The sequence below is a fragment of the Eriocheir sinensis genome, chromosome 12 (assembly GCF_024679095.1).
Source record: "Eriocheir sinensis breed Jianghai 21 chromosome 12, ASM2467909v1, whole genome shotgun sequence".
Taxonomy (NCBI): Eukaryota; Metazoa; Arthropoda; class Malacostraca; order Decapoda; family Varunidae; genus Eriocheir; species Eriocheir sinensis.
In genome coordinates this window covers 4,802,922-4,818,880 of record NC_066520.1, presented here as the reverse complement: position 1 = coordinate 4,818,880, position 15,959 = coordinate 4,802,922, and the positions used below count along the sequence as shown (strand labels likewise).

At 43.3% G+C, this 15,959-nt stretch overlaps 1 protein-coding gene across 3 annotated transcripts in view; it reads right to left on the bottom strand.

Annotated features, from left to right (window-relative positions):
* Positions 1-2,080: 2,080 nt before the first annotated feature.
* LOC126997321 (uncharacterized) overlaps positions 2,081-15,959 on the bottom strand; it is a 118,739-nt gene continuing 104,860 nt past the window's right edge. Inside the window, exons 13-14 of one of the 3 annotated variants that reach the window (XM_050858344.1) lie at positions 9,359-9,564; positions 2,081-2,755 (exon numbers count right to left, since the gene is read on the bottom strand). In XM_050858344.1, coding sequence (XP_050714301.1) covers positions 2,589-2,755; positions 9,359-9,564 — 373 coding nt within the window. In that variant the 3' untranslated portion in view covers positions 2,081-2,588. Of the gene's footprint in view, positions 2,756-4,189; positions 4,357-9,358; positions 9,565-15,959 lie in introns of those variants that run through there. The other 2 variants (XM_050858345.1, XM_050858343.1) reach the window with 2 other exon arrangements.

The following is a 15,959-nucleotide window of genomic DNA, read 5'->3' as shown; positions in this document are numbered from 1 at the left end:
TTATCTTCCTTCCATGAAATCTTTCTCTTAAGATATTTCAATGTTCACAACCAGTTTTGGCTTACACCCTTTTTCACTGACTAGCTGTTAAACAAGTCTACAACTTTGCTCTCCTAAATTATAAAGAGCAGTTAACCTCTACACGTATCCCTGACCGCCTTGAAGACACGACTAAAGCACTGTACCTATTCCGAACCTCAAATCCCCCAGCTTATTATTCTGTCAAAGTGCTCTCTCCATAGGGCCCCTCCGATCACAACCTTATTTTCCCATTCTGTCCTATTGTTCTTGTCTAACCTCTTGACCCACCAAAGAGGCGATGCTTCTGATATTGAGCACAGTGGGATGACAAGAGGACCTTTTTTTCCGATTTCACGTGGAATAATTACTGTTTCTAGGTCAGGAACCCCTCTGTGTATGCCCAGCGCATTACGTGGGTGACTGTTTCTGGAATGAAGGCTCACATTCCACGTATTCTTTCTATTAAACTGCTGAAAACCCTGGTCGTATCACTCTTGCTCTCGTGCTATATATGAGAAACAGCCCACAAATGGTACATGAGGCTTCGAACTCCTGCTAATTATGATTTGTACATTTCTACCCGGATTCACCGGATTCGAAGCAGCAAAACCTCCCTTACTGAATGAAATGTCAAAACCTTGTTTTCTCCATATCTTCCAGAGACTTATGGCACCTAGTCCAAAATATTTCCAACAAATTTGCTTCATCTTTTCCACCTCCCCTTAATCATGCTGGCTATTCAGCTGACCCATTTCTCTACAAATGAACTTTTCGATCCCACTGTTCTGTTTTGTGTGCTCGTTTCCGTCTCATTTGCCCTTTGAGCCTGTGGGGATGGCAACCCAGTATTATGGGACACAGGGGAGGTGTGACATCCGGGTTACTGCAGTTCTTTACGCATTGTTTCCCGGTTATTTATGTATCCACCAGCTCGAATGGGAAGATGAATAGCTAGCTTGGCTGCACACCGACTGTGGATTCGTATTATTATTATTATTATTATTATTATTATTATTATTATTATGCTAACCATTACACTGTAGGATGTTATAATACATATACGAGGGGAAGAGTTAAGAGAGTGAGGAGGCTGCAGTGTACAAGGATAGGCTGCATGCCTTAAGGAACAGGTTTCAGATCAGCCTTTATTATTATAAGAAAATTATATGAATTTGAATTTCTTCGGAGCCACACAAAACAAATACAAAATGTTGAACCAAGTGCGTATCTTGACCATCTAAACTTCTACAAAATCAGGTTGGCCTTTTGCTGTTACAGCCATACCTAAAAATATTTTTATTGCATATCCTTAACGCGGGAACAGTGTGGTTCTTCAGGTACGATGATCAGCTCACGACAAAGGTTGCTTGTTCGCTCCCTCTTTATGACAGCTTCTTTGTGAGAGAGTTAACCCTATCTTCTATCCTTAGCAGAGCTATTTAGTCTTGGCTACCTATCCCTGGGGATTTCATGACTAGAACATGATATGACTCGTCTTCAGAAAATACTTAATAATGGGTTTATTCCAAGCGTTCACAATGCCTCTTCTCTCCATTATCATGAAAATTTGCAAGGGTGGTGATGGAGAATTAGAGAAAAGGACTCGCAAAACGTCGGACTGTATGTTAGTCCTCTGCATAGTTTTATTATTAGCAGAAAACTAATTTGGCATTCTACATAACTTTTTTTTTAACTCAATGGTTTCCAACCTATTTTGTACAGTTCCTCCTTTTCCAGTCACTTTTCACCTGTGGACTCCTACAACGAAATAGGTTAAGCGGGCTACTCATGACCATCCCAAGGGCAAAATTTGTCACGTTGGTCGTGAATTTGACACCCCTAGTACCGTTAGCTAATGTAGAGCAATTCTAGCATTAAATTTAAGCATTCAGTTTTAAGGGTTGCGTCCAGTAGTATGGATTTTATTCCGAGCCGCATGTCTCCTATTTCCAATATAATAAATTTTAAAATAATTAGAATCTCTATGGAGTATGGACCCCTTGAAATTTTTCCCCCTGGTTGTGATCCACTGTCTTAAGGTACGCTGTTAAACATGAAATTCGATCGTTCCCTTTATTTTCATATAAATGATAACATTAGAATATGACAGTAACGATTATAATGGTAATAGCAATAACAATATTAATAATAATAGTAATAATATTAATGATAACAATAATAATAATAATAATGATAATAATAGTAATAATAATAATAATAATAATAATAATAATAATAATAATAATAATAATAATAATAATAATAATAATAATAGTATTTTGATCAAAATGATGTAAGCCGATACATAACTTTTAAAAAATATTCACGTAAATAAACAGCATTGCTATTAATGTCGTGGTAATTACAAAAGGTACTCATGGTCAATACCAAAATTTAGCTTTGATGAAATATGTCTCATCATGAACAGTGAGACCACAGAACACTTATTGATATTAGCTACTATTACTATAAAAAAGTAAAGCAATAAAAATCACCTTGTTAAATAAATAAAAAAAAGTTAAGTGTGTCACTTTGAACATATTTTGCATCACTCTCTACAATCAAAACTAGTCATTACATACACAGCATACAATGTCAATATGCGTTGTAACACCGGTAAACTTTATTTTCACTTCTTCATCAGTAAGATAAGTTGATGTTTTCGTTGACGGAACTCGAGTTGTCCTGGGATCCCAGTGAGTCCCGATCGTAAACATTTTCCTGGATGTTTCATCTGTCAAAGGAAGATAAATATTATGCAAAATATATGTAAAGAGAATAACTTAACATTGGGTCAGCAATTGGCCAATTAGCTTACACAAGGTCGCTCCTGCAAACCTAATACAATCTCTTCTCTTTAATAATTATCTATTAATATAATTCCTTGATTTTTTACTTACATAATGGTTACTTAGTATGCTCTACTCTACGATGGTGAACCATTGAAGAAAGTGGCTAACAACCACAGCGATGCAAATTTGCCCAACAAATTAATTCAATCTTTACGAGCCATGTCCTGTCACGTACCCTTGTACGGAAAATCTTTTAGGGAGGGACTCGCGGACTTGGCATCGTTGTTTGGATGATGGTCTTGTTCTAACCTCCAGTCAAGTGTCTTTCCTATCAAAACCCTTTTAGAGTTTTAAGGTACCAGATCATATTGATAGCAATTCATTCAGTGATATATTTGTAATGTAATGCATGGTTAATTATAGTTATTACAGATAAATCTGACCGACATTCATAACGAAACTAAGTAAGTCGGAATTGCAAGTAAACGGACAATATCCAGCGACTGAAGCGGCAAGCTTATCGTAAAGCCCTGATAAGGATGGCCTTTTTTTCCTCTACGTTACCTACTACTACAAATGCTAGGCTACAGTCTATATCAGGGGTACTCAATTCTTATAAGGAAAGGTCCAGTTAGACAAGTTCAAATGTATGCAGAGGTCCGGATAAGTATTGTAGCTGTTCCCCAGGCTCTATAATAGGAAGGTCCTGGGGATGGATTCTTGCAAGCGTATTTCCTCGACTGACTGTCAGTCGAGGAAATACATTCTGTCCGTGGGTTGCATGCGGTCTTGACTGCCGTATGGTAGTCTGGCACCATTCTTCCTAAGTGGAAGAGGGGGTTGGTCATCCCTATCTGGAAAGGGAAAGGGGACCGACAAGACGGCAACAACTACCGTGCTATTACACTGCTCAGTGTGCCAGGCGAGGTGCTTGCCCATCTATTACTGATGCGAATTCGCAGCCAGCTGCTGAAGATGCAGAGACCTGAACAGTCTAGGTTCACGCTTGAAAGTTCAACAACTGACCGTATCCTAGTGCTTCGCGTACTGATGGAGCGCCGACGTGAGTTTCAACAGGGGATGCTTCCAGCCTATGTCGATCTCAAAAAGGCGTTTGACTCAGTGCATCGCGAGGGACTCTGGGATCTTCTGCTACTCCGTGGGATTCCTGCAAGGACTATTGGTTTGCTGACTGGCCTATATTCTGGGACAGAGTGTGCTGTGAAGTGTGTGTGTGTGTGTGGGGGTTTGTCCATGTTCTTTCCCGTTAATGCGGGAGTGAGGCAGGGCTGTGTTCTTGCCCCATCACTTTTCAAACACATGTATGGACTGGGTACTAGGCAGAGTTGTGGACCAGAGTCATTGCGGAGCATCCATTGGCAAATCCATGGTCACTGACCTTGTTTTTGCCGATGATGCAGTAATCCTGGCGGAATCGCTGGAGGTTTTGGTGATGGCTCTCTAGGCACTGCACGAGGAGGCGAAGCCTTTGGGACTTCAGGTCCCCTGGGCCAAGACCAAGGTGCAGATGCAACAGTACAATCTGTTCATGCGTGTAGCGAAGACAATGAGATATCAGTAAGTTTCACGTATCTTGATAGAATAGTTCATTACGACGGTTAGTCTTGCCAGGAAATCTTACGGCGGATTGGCTTGGCTCACGGTGTTTTGGACTCGCTCAACGCGAGTCTATGGCGTTGTCGATACCTGTGCATAAGGACAAAGATCCGGAGCTTCAAGTCCCTTGTGCTCCCTGTCTTCCTCTATGGTTGTGAGACAGGGACACTTAATGGGGACTTGGAGAGGCCGATTGATGCCTTTGGTAATTAATGTATACGTAGAATCATTGGGTATCGGCGGAATGACTTTGTGTCAAACCGGCGACTACTCCGTGAGACTGTTTCGGCATATACTACCAAGGGGACGCCCACGATGTTCTTGGCTTGAGCAAGTCGATAGATTCTGCAAGGAGGTACTCAGGATGGGAAGGGGGCCTGCATGGAGACTCGCCCAGAGGGACCCCGGACCGGCGTCGTAAGGTGGGTAAGGCAACGCGCCCCCCGTTGCATGCCCCCATTGATTGATTCATTGATTCTTGGAGCGTGGGCGCCGAATAATCAAATCCAAAAGTCGCTGGATTGTCGTGGCCCAGAGTTGTCACAGTGTGAACGGGGGTTTAGGCCCTCTTCACACTGTTCCAACTCTGGGCCACGACAACCCAGCGACTTTTGGGTATGACATGTAGGCGCTCACGCTCCAAGAATGGAAGGAGGTATTATTTGGAGTCTTGGTGTCGGCTAGTATGATTGCCGACGGTCGTCGCTTGTCTGGGACATTCGGCCAACTAAATGTCAGCATGTCGGCAAGATGCTGTCAATTAGTATCAAGACGAGTCTAAACGATATTTTTTTTAAATGGCGCCGTGCCAACGACAATCACGACTCTGCCGACCGAATGTCCGACAGTCGCAGACGGTTTTGAGGACAGTCTTGTAGACGGTCGCCGACTCTCGGCATGACTGGTTGGCCGACCAACTAGCCAATATTTGCCAAGTAGTTGGCCAGTAGTCTTTCCTACGGTCTTCCTGACTCTTGCCAACTGTTGCCGAAGTCTACCCAAATTAAAAGGATATTGTAGCCGCAGATATCTGCCCAACGCTCTCCTTTTAATGAGTTATGGGGCTAAGTCTATATATACCAAGTCAAATCACTCTGCTTCAAAACTGCGACCGGTACGCGCAGGGGGCGAGTGATGATCACATCCCTCAACTTGTCGTTATTCGCCCTAATATACCTGAACTCTCTCCGGAATGGTTGTTAGATTTTCCTGTGTGGAAATTGAGAGGAAGTAGTCGTTCAGCATTTGGCTTATATCTTCTCCATTCTCAAAGAGCTCACCTGTGTTTGCTTTCAACGGTCCAATTATCCCCCTTGCTTTCGTTCTGTACAATTTAAAGAACCTCTTTGGATCGCTCTTGGCCTCGTTGGTTAACCTAATCTCGTAATTCCTTTTTGCTAGGCGAGTGTTCTTCTTCACCGATCTGGCTAGATCATTTTACCTACCACTGAGGTGGGTTTCACTTTATTTTCCTATTAATTCCTCTCTTTAAGCCAGTTTCATGCTTGAGCCTGCGGGTCATCCATTTAGGGTCGTTATTTTCCTTTTTACGTGCTTGGTAAGTGATGCGCAGTCTCTGACCAATTTTGGTTGTGTCGTGTCATATATGGATTAATAGAGAACACAGCCTGCCTAATTTGAGCAGTTGTATATAGCAGACCCTCCGAGCTAGCAGATCCTAACTGCTGGAATCTAAATAGTGGATGCTCATCAATTCATTCTCGAAACATCACCCTCTTTTGGCGAGGTCAAAGAGACTCTGGCAAGGATGAGGAGTGGTAAGGCTGTTTGTGTTTGCAACATTAGTGAAGAGCTGCGCAAAGCTAGAGATATTACCCACGATGCTTAGGTTAGAATGGAATTTCAACTGCCGTTTGGTAATTATTACCATTCCTCCTGACTGAAAAATGAGATTGGTTGTCCTTATTTTGAAAGGAGCAGTGTAATACCGAGGTATTACACTGCTCGGTGTACTCGGCATAGTGTTTGCCAATCTATTGCTCATGCGCATTCGCACCCAACTGTAGAAATGCTGAGACCTAAGCAACCTGGGCTCGCACTGGTAAGTCATCAACTGACTGTATCCTAGCTTATTATGTATTGGTGGAGCACCGAGGTGAGGTTGGACAGGGAATATTTGCAGCCAATGTCAGTCCTGAGAAGGCATTCAATTATAAGCATCACGAAGCATTCTGGATTCTCTTCCGACTCCTTGAAGGCGAATTCTTCAAGGATTGGATAAAAGTTTATGACTGGCAACATCAAGTTGTCGCCAGTTCTCCTTACACTAATGGAGTCGCCTGGCTGAGATATGTTTGCTCATAGTTACGAGCTGAACTATCTTCTGTTTCTTTCAGTATGACACACACCTGTTATCGCATGGTTTTACTCTATTAGATAAACGATATAGCAGACCACTACACCCGTAATTTGTGACAGTCTATTGTGTCGTTAATCTAACTGAGCTCGAATAAGCATGTGGCCCTTAGGCAGACAATGGTGAACTCCACTGGTGGAGGAAGAGGAAGCACTAGAGACTAATGGTGTCCGCCAGGCAGGCACTAATATAACTGTTAGTTCATTGATTAGGTGAACCCTGATAAGGAAAGTGCTGTGAAGGTGGAGAGGGGCGTTTTCAGCTTCTTTCCTGCGAACATACGAGTGAGGCAGGGCTGCCCAATAACTTTTCAACACTTGCATGCATTAGAATTATGAACCATAATCATTGTGGAACATCTTTTGGTAATGCAAAGGTTACTGATCTAGATTTTCGAGATGATACAGTAATTGTTGCCATGATGCTGGTGGTTGGTTTTGGTGAAGAAACGAAGCCATTGGGAATTGCTACAGGTGTTTGGAGGTTTACTGGATGAAAAACCGCAGTCTTCCCGTGACTCTAATGAGACATCGAGATGTGGGACGTTTCACACACCAAGATAATGTAGTGCAGAACAATGGCGGGTCCCGTCCAAGATTGGTTTGACACATGAGTAAAAGACGTTGTCAATACCTAGCAGAAGGACAAATATTTAGATCTTGAAGTCACCCCCCTTCACCTACCCACACCCAAACACCAACCTACCCCCTCCTTCACACACACACACACACACACACACACACACACACACACACACACACACACACACACACTGAGATCGACTTGAATGAGTCTTGCCCTAATCAGGAGGGTACTTGCTGGTTATGACGAGTCCATCTCGTTATCAGGCCGGGCAAATTACACACACACACACACACACACACACACACACACACACACACACACACACACACACACACGCCACATCACTGTGCTGGCTCAAGTCCAAGTGATCCACTACACCAGTCGTCCTTCCCATTCAAATTTACCAAGAGTTTGCCCCAGAGTTAGCCACTCCCCTCGCCTCAATGCTCAACGCCTCCCTCCGTCAGAGACAGTGTCCCGCTGACTGGAAAACAACTTACGTCACCCCAGTCCCAAAAAACCCAAACCCTCAGTCACTAAGCGACCTCAGGTCCATTTCAATCACTCCCATTCCCAGCCTCCTGTGTGAAGATTTCATCTTCAAATGGACATAGTCCCACCTTGCCCCCATTATTGACACAACAATACGGTAGCATGAAGACTTTCTTCACCACACACTGCCTCATCAGCCTCCTTGACTTTGCCCTTGAAAAACGGAAAACATCAGTAGACTTAAGAAAAGCTTTCGATCTCGTCCATCACACCACTGTTATCAGCAAGGCAATTAACCTCGGGCTTCACCCCAACAAGTGTCCTGGCTGGCCGACTTCCTCTCCCAACGCAGTCAGGTGGTGAGGTATCAGGGAGTGGCCTCTCCCCCTCAGCACCTAACCTGTGGAGAGCCTCAAGGGACCAAAGTTGGACCACTTTTCTTTCTGATTCTGATCAACAACGCATTGACCCACACGCCTCACCGCTGGAAGTATGTAGATGACACCACACTGGGAGTCACAATCAACAACGACAACCCTGACTACAGTCAACTCCAAGACCTGCTACACAGCTTACAATCATGGATCACAGATAACAACGTCACCATCAACGACACCGAAACTACAGTCATGCACATCAATGCCTCCTCACCCCCCTCGCCCCTCCTGTAGTCTCCATCAACGACACTCCGCTTAAGGTAGTCCAATCAATCAAGCTACTTGGGGTCACAATCGACAACAAGCTTACATGGAAGGACCACACTGCTCAACTCATCAGATCCGCCACCTACCAACTCTACCACCTGCGGCGGCTCAAGACGCTGGGGACTCCCGGGCGTGAGCTGGCGAGTGTGTAGCCCACATTCTTACTCCCTAAGCTCACGTATGAGTCTCCAGCTTGTTCCTCCTCCCTCAACCTCACACAACGCCCCCAACTTGAGCAGGTACAAAAACGAGCTTGAAAGATCATCCTACACCACCTATCAAGACGCCCTCGATTCCCTCACCCTCACCACCGCCAACAGACTGGCTCCAATACGGACACGGACGGACCGCTACAAAAACAGCGCCGTGCCCGCAAAGGTCAGGATGATCAACAACATGTAAACCACTTTTAAGAATAGAATCTATAAATATTATAATTATCATTATTATTTTTTTTATTTTTTTATTGTTATTATTATTATTATTATTATTATTATTATTATTATTATTATTATTATTATTATTATTATTTTTATTATTATAATCATTATCATCATCACTCTTCACATTGTGTATATGTATTTTGCCAATGTAATTTATGTAAATTTTCAGCTCTAGGGCTGCAATCCTTCCCCTCAATAAACCGTTTATTATTGTCATTATTATTATTATTATTATTATTATTATTATTATTATTATTACACACACACACACACACACACACACACACACACACACACACACACACACACACACACACACACACGAACCTTTCAAAACTCCAAGGTTAAGCAGGGGGTTTCCCTTCATGCCACCCTGCACACCGGGAGGACCTGCAGACACATCATCGATGGAGCGGCCGTAAGCTGGATTCTCGAAGCCCTTGGAGGAGGAAGCTGTTGTGCCTTTGGCCAAGTAACTTTTAAACTCAGGGTTATCCTCCACCCCAACCAACACGGAGTCGCCGCTGCTTATACTGGAAAGTAAAGTTATAATGAGAATAGAAAGTAGATTTTGAAGAAATTGAAGTTTAATAATTGAAAAGAAAATGAACTTGAGAAGATAGAGAATATGAAAAATCTTGAAGTATCGAATATTAATAGGGAGCATACGTCCGGGGCCACGTCCCTTTACTCACTCGCCGGCCATACTTCCGGCGGTCCTCCCGAGCAAGCCCCCTAGTAGCTGACCTGTCCATCCCAAGTCCCCGGCAGGATCGACGGACTTGCCACAGCCATGAGTTACGTGGGCATCCCCTTGGTCTCCTCCACTCAGGGATGTCTAGTACAGAGACATCCCTGTGAACAAGATCGACGTCCGGGAGGCGCGCCACGTGCCCATATACCCGTAGTTGGCGTTCCCAGACTAAGCTGGTAACAGGCCTCGATTCAGTTTCACGGGGTAGTCACTGATTCGACACAAAGTCATCCCAGCGATATCCCATAATCCTGCGAAGGACCTTGGTACCAAAGCCATCGACACGCCTCTCCAATTCACTATTCAGTGTCTATGTCTCACAGCTTTACAGTATAACAGGGAGCACAAGCAACTTAATGATTCGAATCTTTGTCTGTATAGCAGGCAGACAATGACAGCACAATATACTTGTAATGAGCGAGTCCATAACACCGTGGGCCAGTCCAATTCGCCAAGAAGTAACTTTCTGGTGAGACCCACAATTGTTATGCACGACACTACCAAGGTATGTGAAGCTTTGGGTGATTTCGACATCCTCACAACATGCATGGGCAGAGTGAACTGTGTCATCCAGCAAGCCTCCAAACGACTGGACATTGGTTTTGGCCCTGGAGACATTCAGTCAGCTCGGGAGTAGGTAGGAAGACACCTACCGAAACGGGCGTAAGCCACTCCCGGTGAGGATAAACGGGAAGCAGGGAGAGTGCTGCAAGCCCACAAAAGACCCTTCTGGTGTCCTCACTTTCCGTTACCCTATTGTCTCATCAACACCAGAGTTCAGTATACTCTCAAAAGACAAATCCTCTTACTTTCCACACCACACTACATGCACACGAAACACACACACACCACTTCCTCGAAATTACCAAAATTCACAAGGGCTGAGATTACATCAGCCTCGGAATCCCCATCTGAAGGGGAGACCATAAATGCCCCCCAGATCGGACTCCATTTCCGGCCCCCGACCATAGAGGTGTCTTGATAACACTTCGAACTTTTTTTTCATTAACTTTTTCAACATACCAAGGTCATACGTGGTCTTCGTTCCAATTTTCATTATATGGAACACCATTTCTCCTCCTCTAAACCTCACCTTCTCTTCCTCACCGAAACACAGGTTTCTGAGGCTACTGACAGCAATCTCTACTCTGTTCCCTCCTACCATCTCTATCCAAAATTTCAATCCAAAGCTGGATGTTGCGTCTACGCACGCTACGACATCACTTGCCCTCGTGCCCACGACTTTGAATCTTCTGAATTTTCCGCCATCTGGCTAAGACTTCATTGTCACTCTATTACTAAATACATCTGAGCTGCTTATCTCTCACCTAATTCTACCAACTATGTAAAATTCTTTGACTATTTGAATTCCAAAGTGGACCACATCTTGAATCACTCTTCCCTCGCTGAAATCTCCATCCTATGAGATTTCAATGTTCACCACCAGCTTTGTCTATCATCCTCTTTCACTGACCAACCTGGTGAACAAGCCTACAACTTTGCTCTCCTCAACGAGCTAGAGTAGTTGGTTCAGCACCCTACACGTATTCCCGACCGCCTTTGAGACATACCCAACATACTAAACCTATTTCTAACCTCTAATCCTTCAGCTTACTCTGTCAAACTGTTCTCTCCGCTAAGCTCCCCCGATCGCAACCTTATTTCAGTATTCTGTCCTATCGCTCATGTACAGCCTCTGGACCCACCGAAGAGGTGGGGCTACTGGCATTTCGCTTCAGCTCGGAATGATTACTGCTTCCAGGAAAGAGACTCCTCTACGTGTGCTCAGCGCATCACTGAGGTGATTGTCTATGGAATGAAGGTACTCATTCCACGTACATTTTCTACACCTCATGCTAAAAAGCCTTGGTTTAATCACGCTTGTTCTTGTGATATGAAAGCAATGGTGGGCACCGCTAATCGAAAAGTTAGCTTCGCTAACTGGTAATCCAATAACTAAAAAGCTAGCTTCGCCTACGCTAAACCGCTAAACTGAGAAAGAAATTAGTGGAAGCTAATGCTAACCGTTTACTCTTGTTATATGTATTTAGCTTCGGTCTAGTGTTTTGGCTCTAAAACCCTTTAAAACAGACCTAGTGACCTGAAAGTTCAGTATGTTGTAACTTAGACATGGAGCTTTCCAGAAAGGTAGAGCGTGGCCGTCAGCTTGAGTGTCCTCCGCCTCACCCACAGCTGTTGCCGGCTCCCTAACAGGGTTAACATCCACAGGCGGAACAAACACGTCCTTACTCGGGTCACCTTCCATGTATGACGTCGATAACGATAAACAAGGCGACAATGATGAACGCGACTACATGGTGACAAAGTCGCAGCTGAACTGAACAGAGAGCCCAACAAGCAACAAAAAGAAGAGAAAGAAGCCTCCAGTTTATCCTAAATCATTGTATTTTAAACAAGATTTCCCGCAAATTTACGCATTTTACTTACTGTTTCCATAACTGACACTTTTTTTTTTATTATATTAAGTTTATTTCTTGTCAGGCGGAAAATATATAATTCATGTTTTTAATTCCCGAGTTCAAAGAGTTGGAAATGGAAGATGCATTACCCTAAAATACACTAAAGTTTCCCTAGTAATTGTTCAATTAGCCTACTAAGGCTCAATTTACCCAAAAGTGGAAGCCCTGGAGTTATTACTGCATGTGGCTCAACTGGTGCTGTGTCTGCCCACAACGGACAAGAACAAACCTGTATGATTTTTTTAGTGGACTTAAAGTTAGCGGAGGAGGAACTACATGTAGCGGAAGCTATTTGGTCCGCTAGCTGTTTCCAACGTTAGCGAAAACGCTAATCAGCTAACAGAAAGTTTAGCTTCGCTAATTACCGGTTTGCGGATTAGCGGAATCGAGCCCACCACTGTATCAAATATAGAGAGTCAGCTCACAAAAGGTACCAGAGCCTTCGCACTTCTGCTAATCACGATATTTACATTTCCGCCCGGAATCCTGCCAAATCTATTTTCCGACTTACCAACAACAATTTCATTAATAGAAAATGCCACAACCTTGCTTTCTCTAATTCTTACAGAGACTTCTGGCACCTAACCAAAAATATCTCCTCCAATTTCACTTCTTCATCTTTCCCTCCTTTCCTTAATTCTGACGGCATCACCGCCGTCACATTTGTCTCTAAGGCTGAAGTCTTCGCTCAAACTTTCTCTAAAAACTCCAGTCTGGACGATTCTGGGCATATTCCTCCTATTCATAACCCCTCCGACTCCTTTATGCCTGTTATTAAGATTCTAAAGAATGATGTTTTCTATGCCAGGGTCGGACTGGCCTTTGTGCCCGTGTGCCAATGGCACATGGGCCCCCCAAGGTATATGGGCCCTGGACTTAAACCATGCTGTCATATAATAATGACAGTAACTCTTATATGGGCCCGGACCCCTCCAGCCACTAGATGGCACGGCCCCCTTAAGCACCCCAGTCCGACTCTGTTCTATGCCTTCTCTGGACTCGATCCTCATAAGGCTTATGGGTCTTATGGTGTGCCTCCTATTATCCTTAAAATGCTTCCGTGCTGACACCCTGCCTGGTCAAACTCTTTCGTCTCTGCCTGTCAACACCTACCTTTCCTTCCTGCTGGAAGTATGCCTACATGCAGCCTGTGCCTAAGAAGGGTGACCGTTTCAATCCCTCATACTACCGTTTTATAGCTTTACTTTCTTGTCCATCTAAAGCTTAACCTTAACCGGAAGATTCATGAGCATCTATCCACTTCTGACCGTCTATCTGATCGATGGGGCGCTCTCCAACGCACTCCTCAGCAGCTTTGAGAGTTTCACGACTCACAACTTTCTCACAACTCTCCAGGGTTCTCCAGAGTACCAAGGACTTCAAATCGATTTGAGATTGCCACTGCATACTTCTGAGAGTACGCCTGGTCCCTCAGTTTCTAAAGATGGAACCCTGAGGGGTTGATGCGTATCCTCAGTTTTGCAACAAGTCTGTGGTCGGTAGTAAATAACTCATCGCTCCGGAAAACCATAGTTCTGGAGGATCATCCAACGAACACTAAAAACGATGTGATCGAACTTCTTTACCACACCGCCAGTATTGCTATACCAAGTCCAGTGGCGAGGGTCGCGTCCCTGGAATCAGGAACCAGAAATCCTCAGCCCTCATGCACTTTGTAAAGTTCAGAAGGAGTGAACTGTTTACGATTCTGGTGCCTGAGCCATGGGGACCAACACACAATTGGTAGCCATCTTTCTCTGTGGCAGTAACTGCATTGAAGTTGCCCAAGACAATGAGTGTGTCGAGTGGGGGGCACTGGTGAACTATAGAGTCAAACTTGGCGCAAAACATCTTTCTCCTCAAGTCCGCACATCTCGGTAGGGGCGTACACTTTAATAAAAGATATGAAGCCCAAGGTGTGCTTCAACCTCACCAGCACCATACGCTCATCTACCGGAGTAATCCCAACGACAGAAGATTGCAGTCGGATGTAAATGGCTATAACTACTCCCTTGCAAAGACCACCATCGCTCTGGCTTGACCAGTAGTAGGTGTATCCGTCCCTACTGATCTCTCCATTGCCAGGTCTCTGAACCAGTATCTTCACTCTTTCATCCCTCACGCTGGTAAACTCTGGAATAATCTTCCTTCATCTGTATTTCTTCCTGCCTACGACATGACCGCTTTCAAGAGAGGAGTGTAAAGTCACCTCTTCTCCCGAAATTGACCTCTCTTTCGGCCACTCCTCTGAACTCTTCTTTATAGGAACAGTTATTAGCGGGCTTTTTTTTTCAATATTGTTTCCTTTTGTTTGCCCTTGAGCAGTTTCCTTTGCTGTTTATTCTCTCTCTCTCTCTCTCTCTCTCTCTCTCTCTCTCTCTCTCTCTCTCTCTCTCTCTCTCTCTATATATATATATATATATATATATCTATCTATATATATATATATATATATATATCTATATATATGTATATATATATATATACATAGGGTAATTCTGGAGAGACGGACCGGCAGGTGAGATGGACCAGTTCAGTGGCGTAATTTCCACAACTTTCGCTAGATTTCACAATTATCGACATTATCTGCTAGTGTACCACGTGGTGGCCTGCTGGTTGAGTTTTCGTCGCCGTTGGTTGAGTATTTTTGTTGATAATAATATTTATAGTGTATTAACCTTTTCTTGCTAGTCAAAAAATATTTCATGGCTTTGGTGTGATGCTAGTGCTCCGTATGTTTGATGATAATTTTGAAGGAATTGTTTATATTAGGTGATAAGCATGTCAATTAATCGTTGCAAAGTGTTTCTGCTGCTCGAATTAAGATGTAGCCACCCTACTGGTCCATCTCTCCCTGACAATCCGGAGTGATGGACCAATTTCAATCGGGAGAGATGGACCATGCGTGGAATTATATTGACGTATTAGATCATACAAATTTATAAAGTTTTATTAACCCGAGCGAGAGAGCATTCGTTGGGTACGTCAGACCCGACGCTATGGAAATGCTGGGATAGCCTCGTAGGACTAAAGGATACCCAGCCGCCCGCCCCAGTACCTTGCCTTAAGTCTTTCTCTAGCTGTGGACATGGAAGGTTGTTTAGCTCAGGTGTCTATGGGTTTTTTTTCCATATATCTATTTTGGTTGTGCCACACCCGACGAATGCTTAGGAATACTAATTACGAATATGTTTATGCAAAGAAACATATACGTATGATGATCAGTAAAAATGGTACATAGCAAACATTTAGGATATGTAGAAGTAATAATTGTTAAAAGATTATTTTTTGTTATCATTAATCTGCCTTCTTTCCTCCCCATTATATGAAGTCCATCTCTCCCTTACAAAGTGGTCCATTTCATCCAGGTGTACCACCTGGATGAAATGGACCACTTTGTAAGGGGAGATGGACTGAACGTTTTTTTTTTTTTTTTCAATATGTAAAAAAAAAAAATATCAAAAAGGACAATATATATCGAAACCTATGAATGATAAGATACATTAGTAAAAAAATATTCGTGTCTATCATTTAAAATAAATTAAATAAGAAGTTTTGAAAAAAAGGTGGTCCGTCTCTCCCGGAATTACCATATCTATATATATATATATATATATATATATATATATATATATATATATATATATATATATATATATATATATATATATATATATATATATATATATATTGT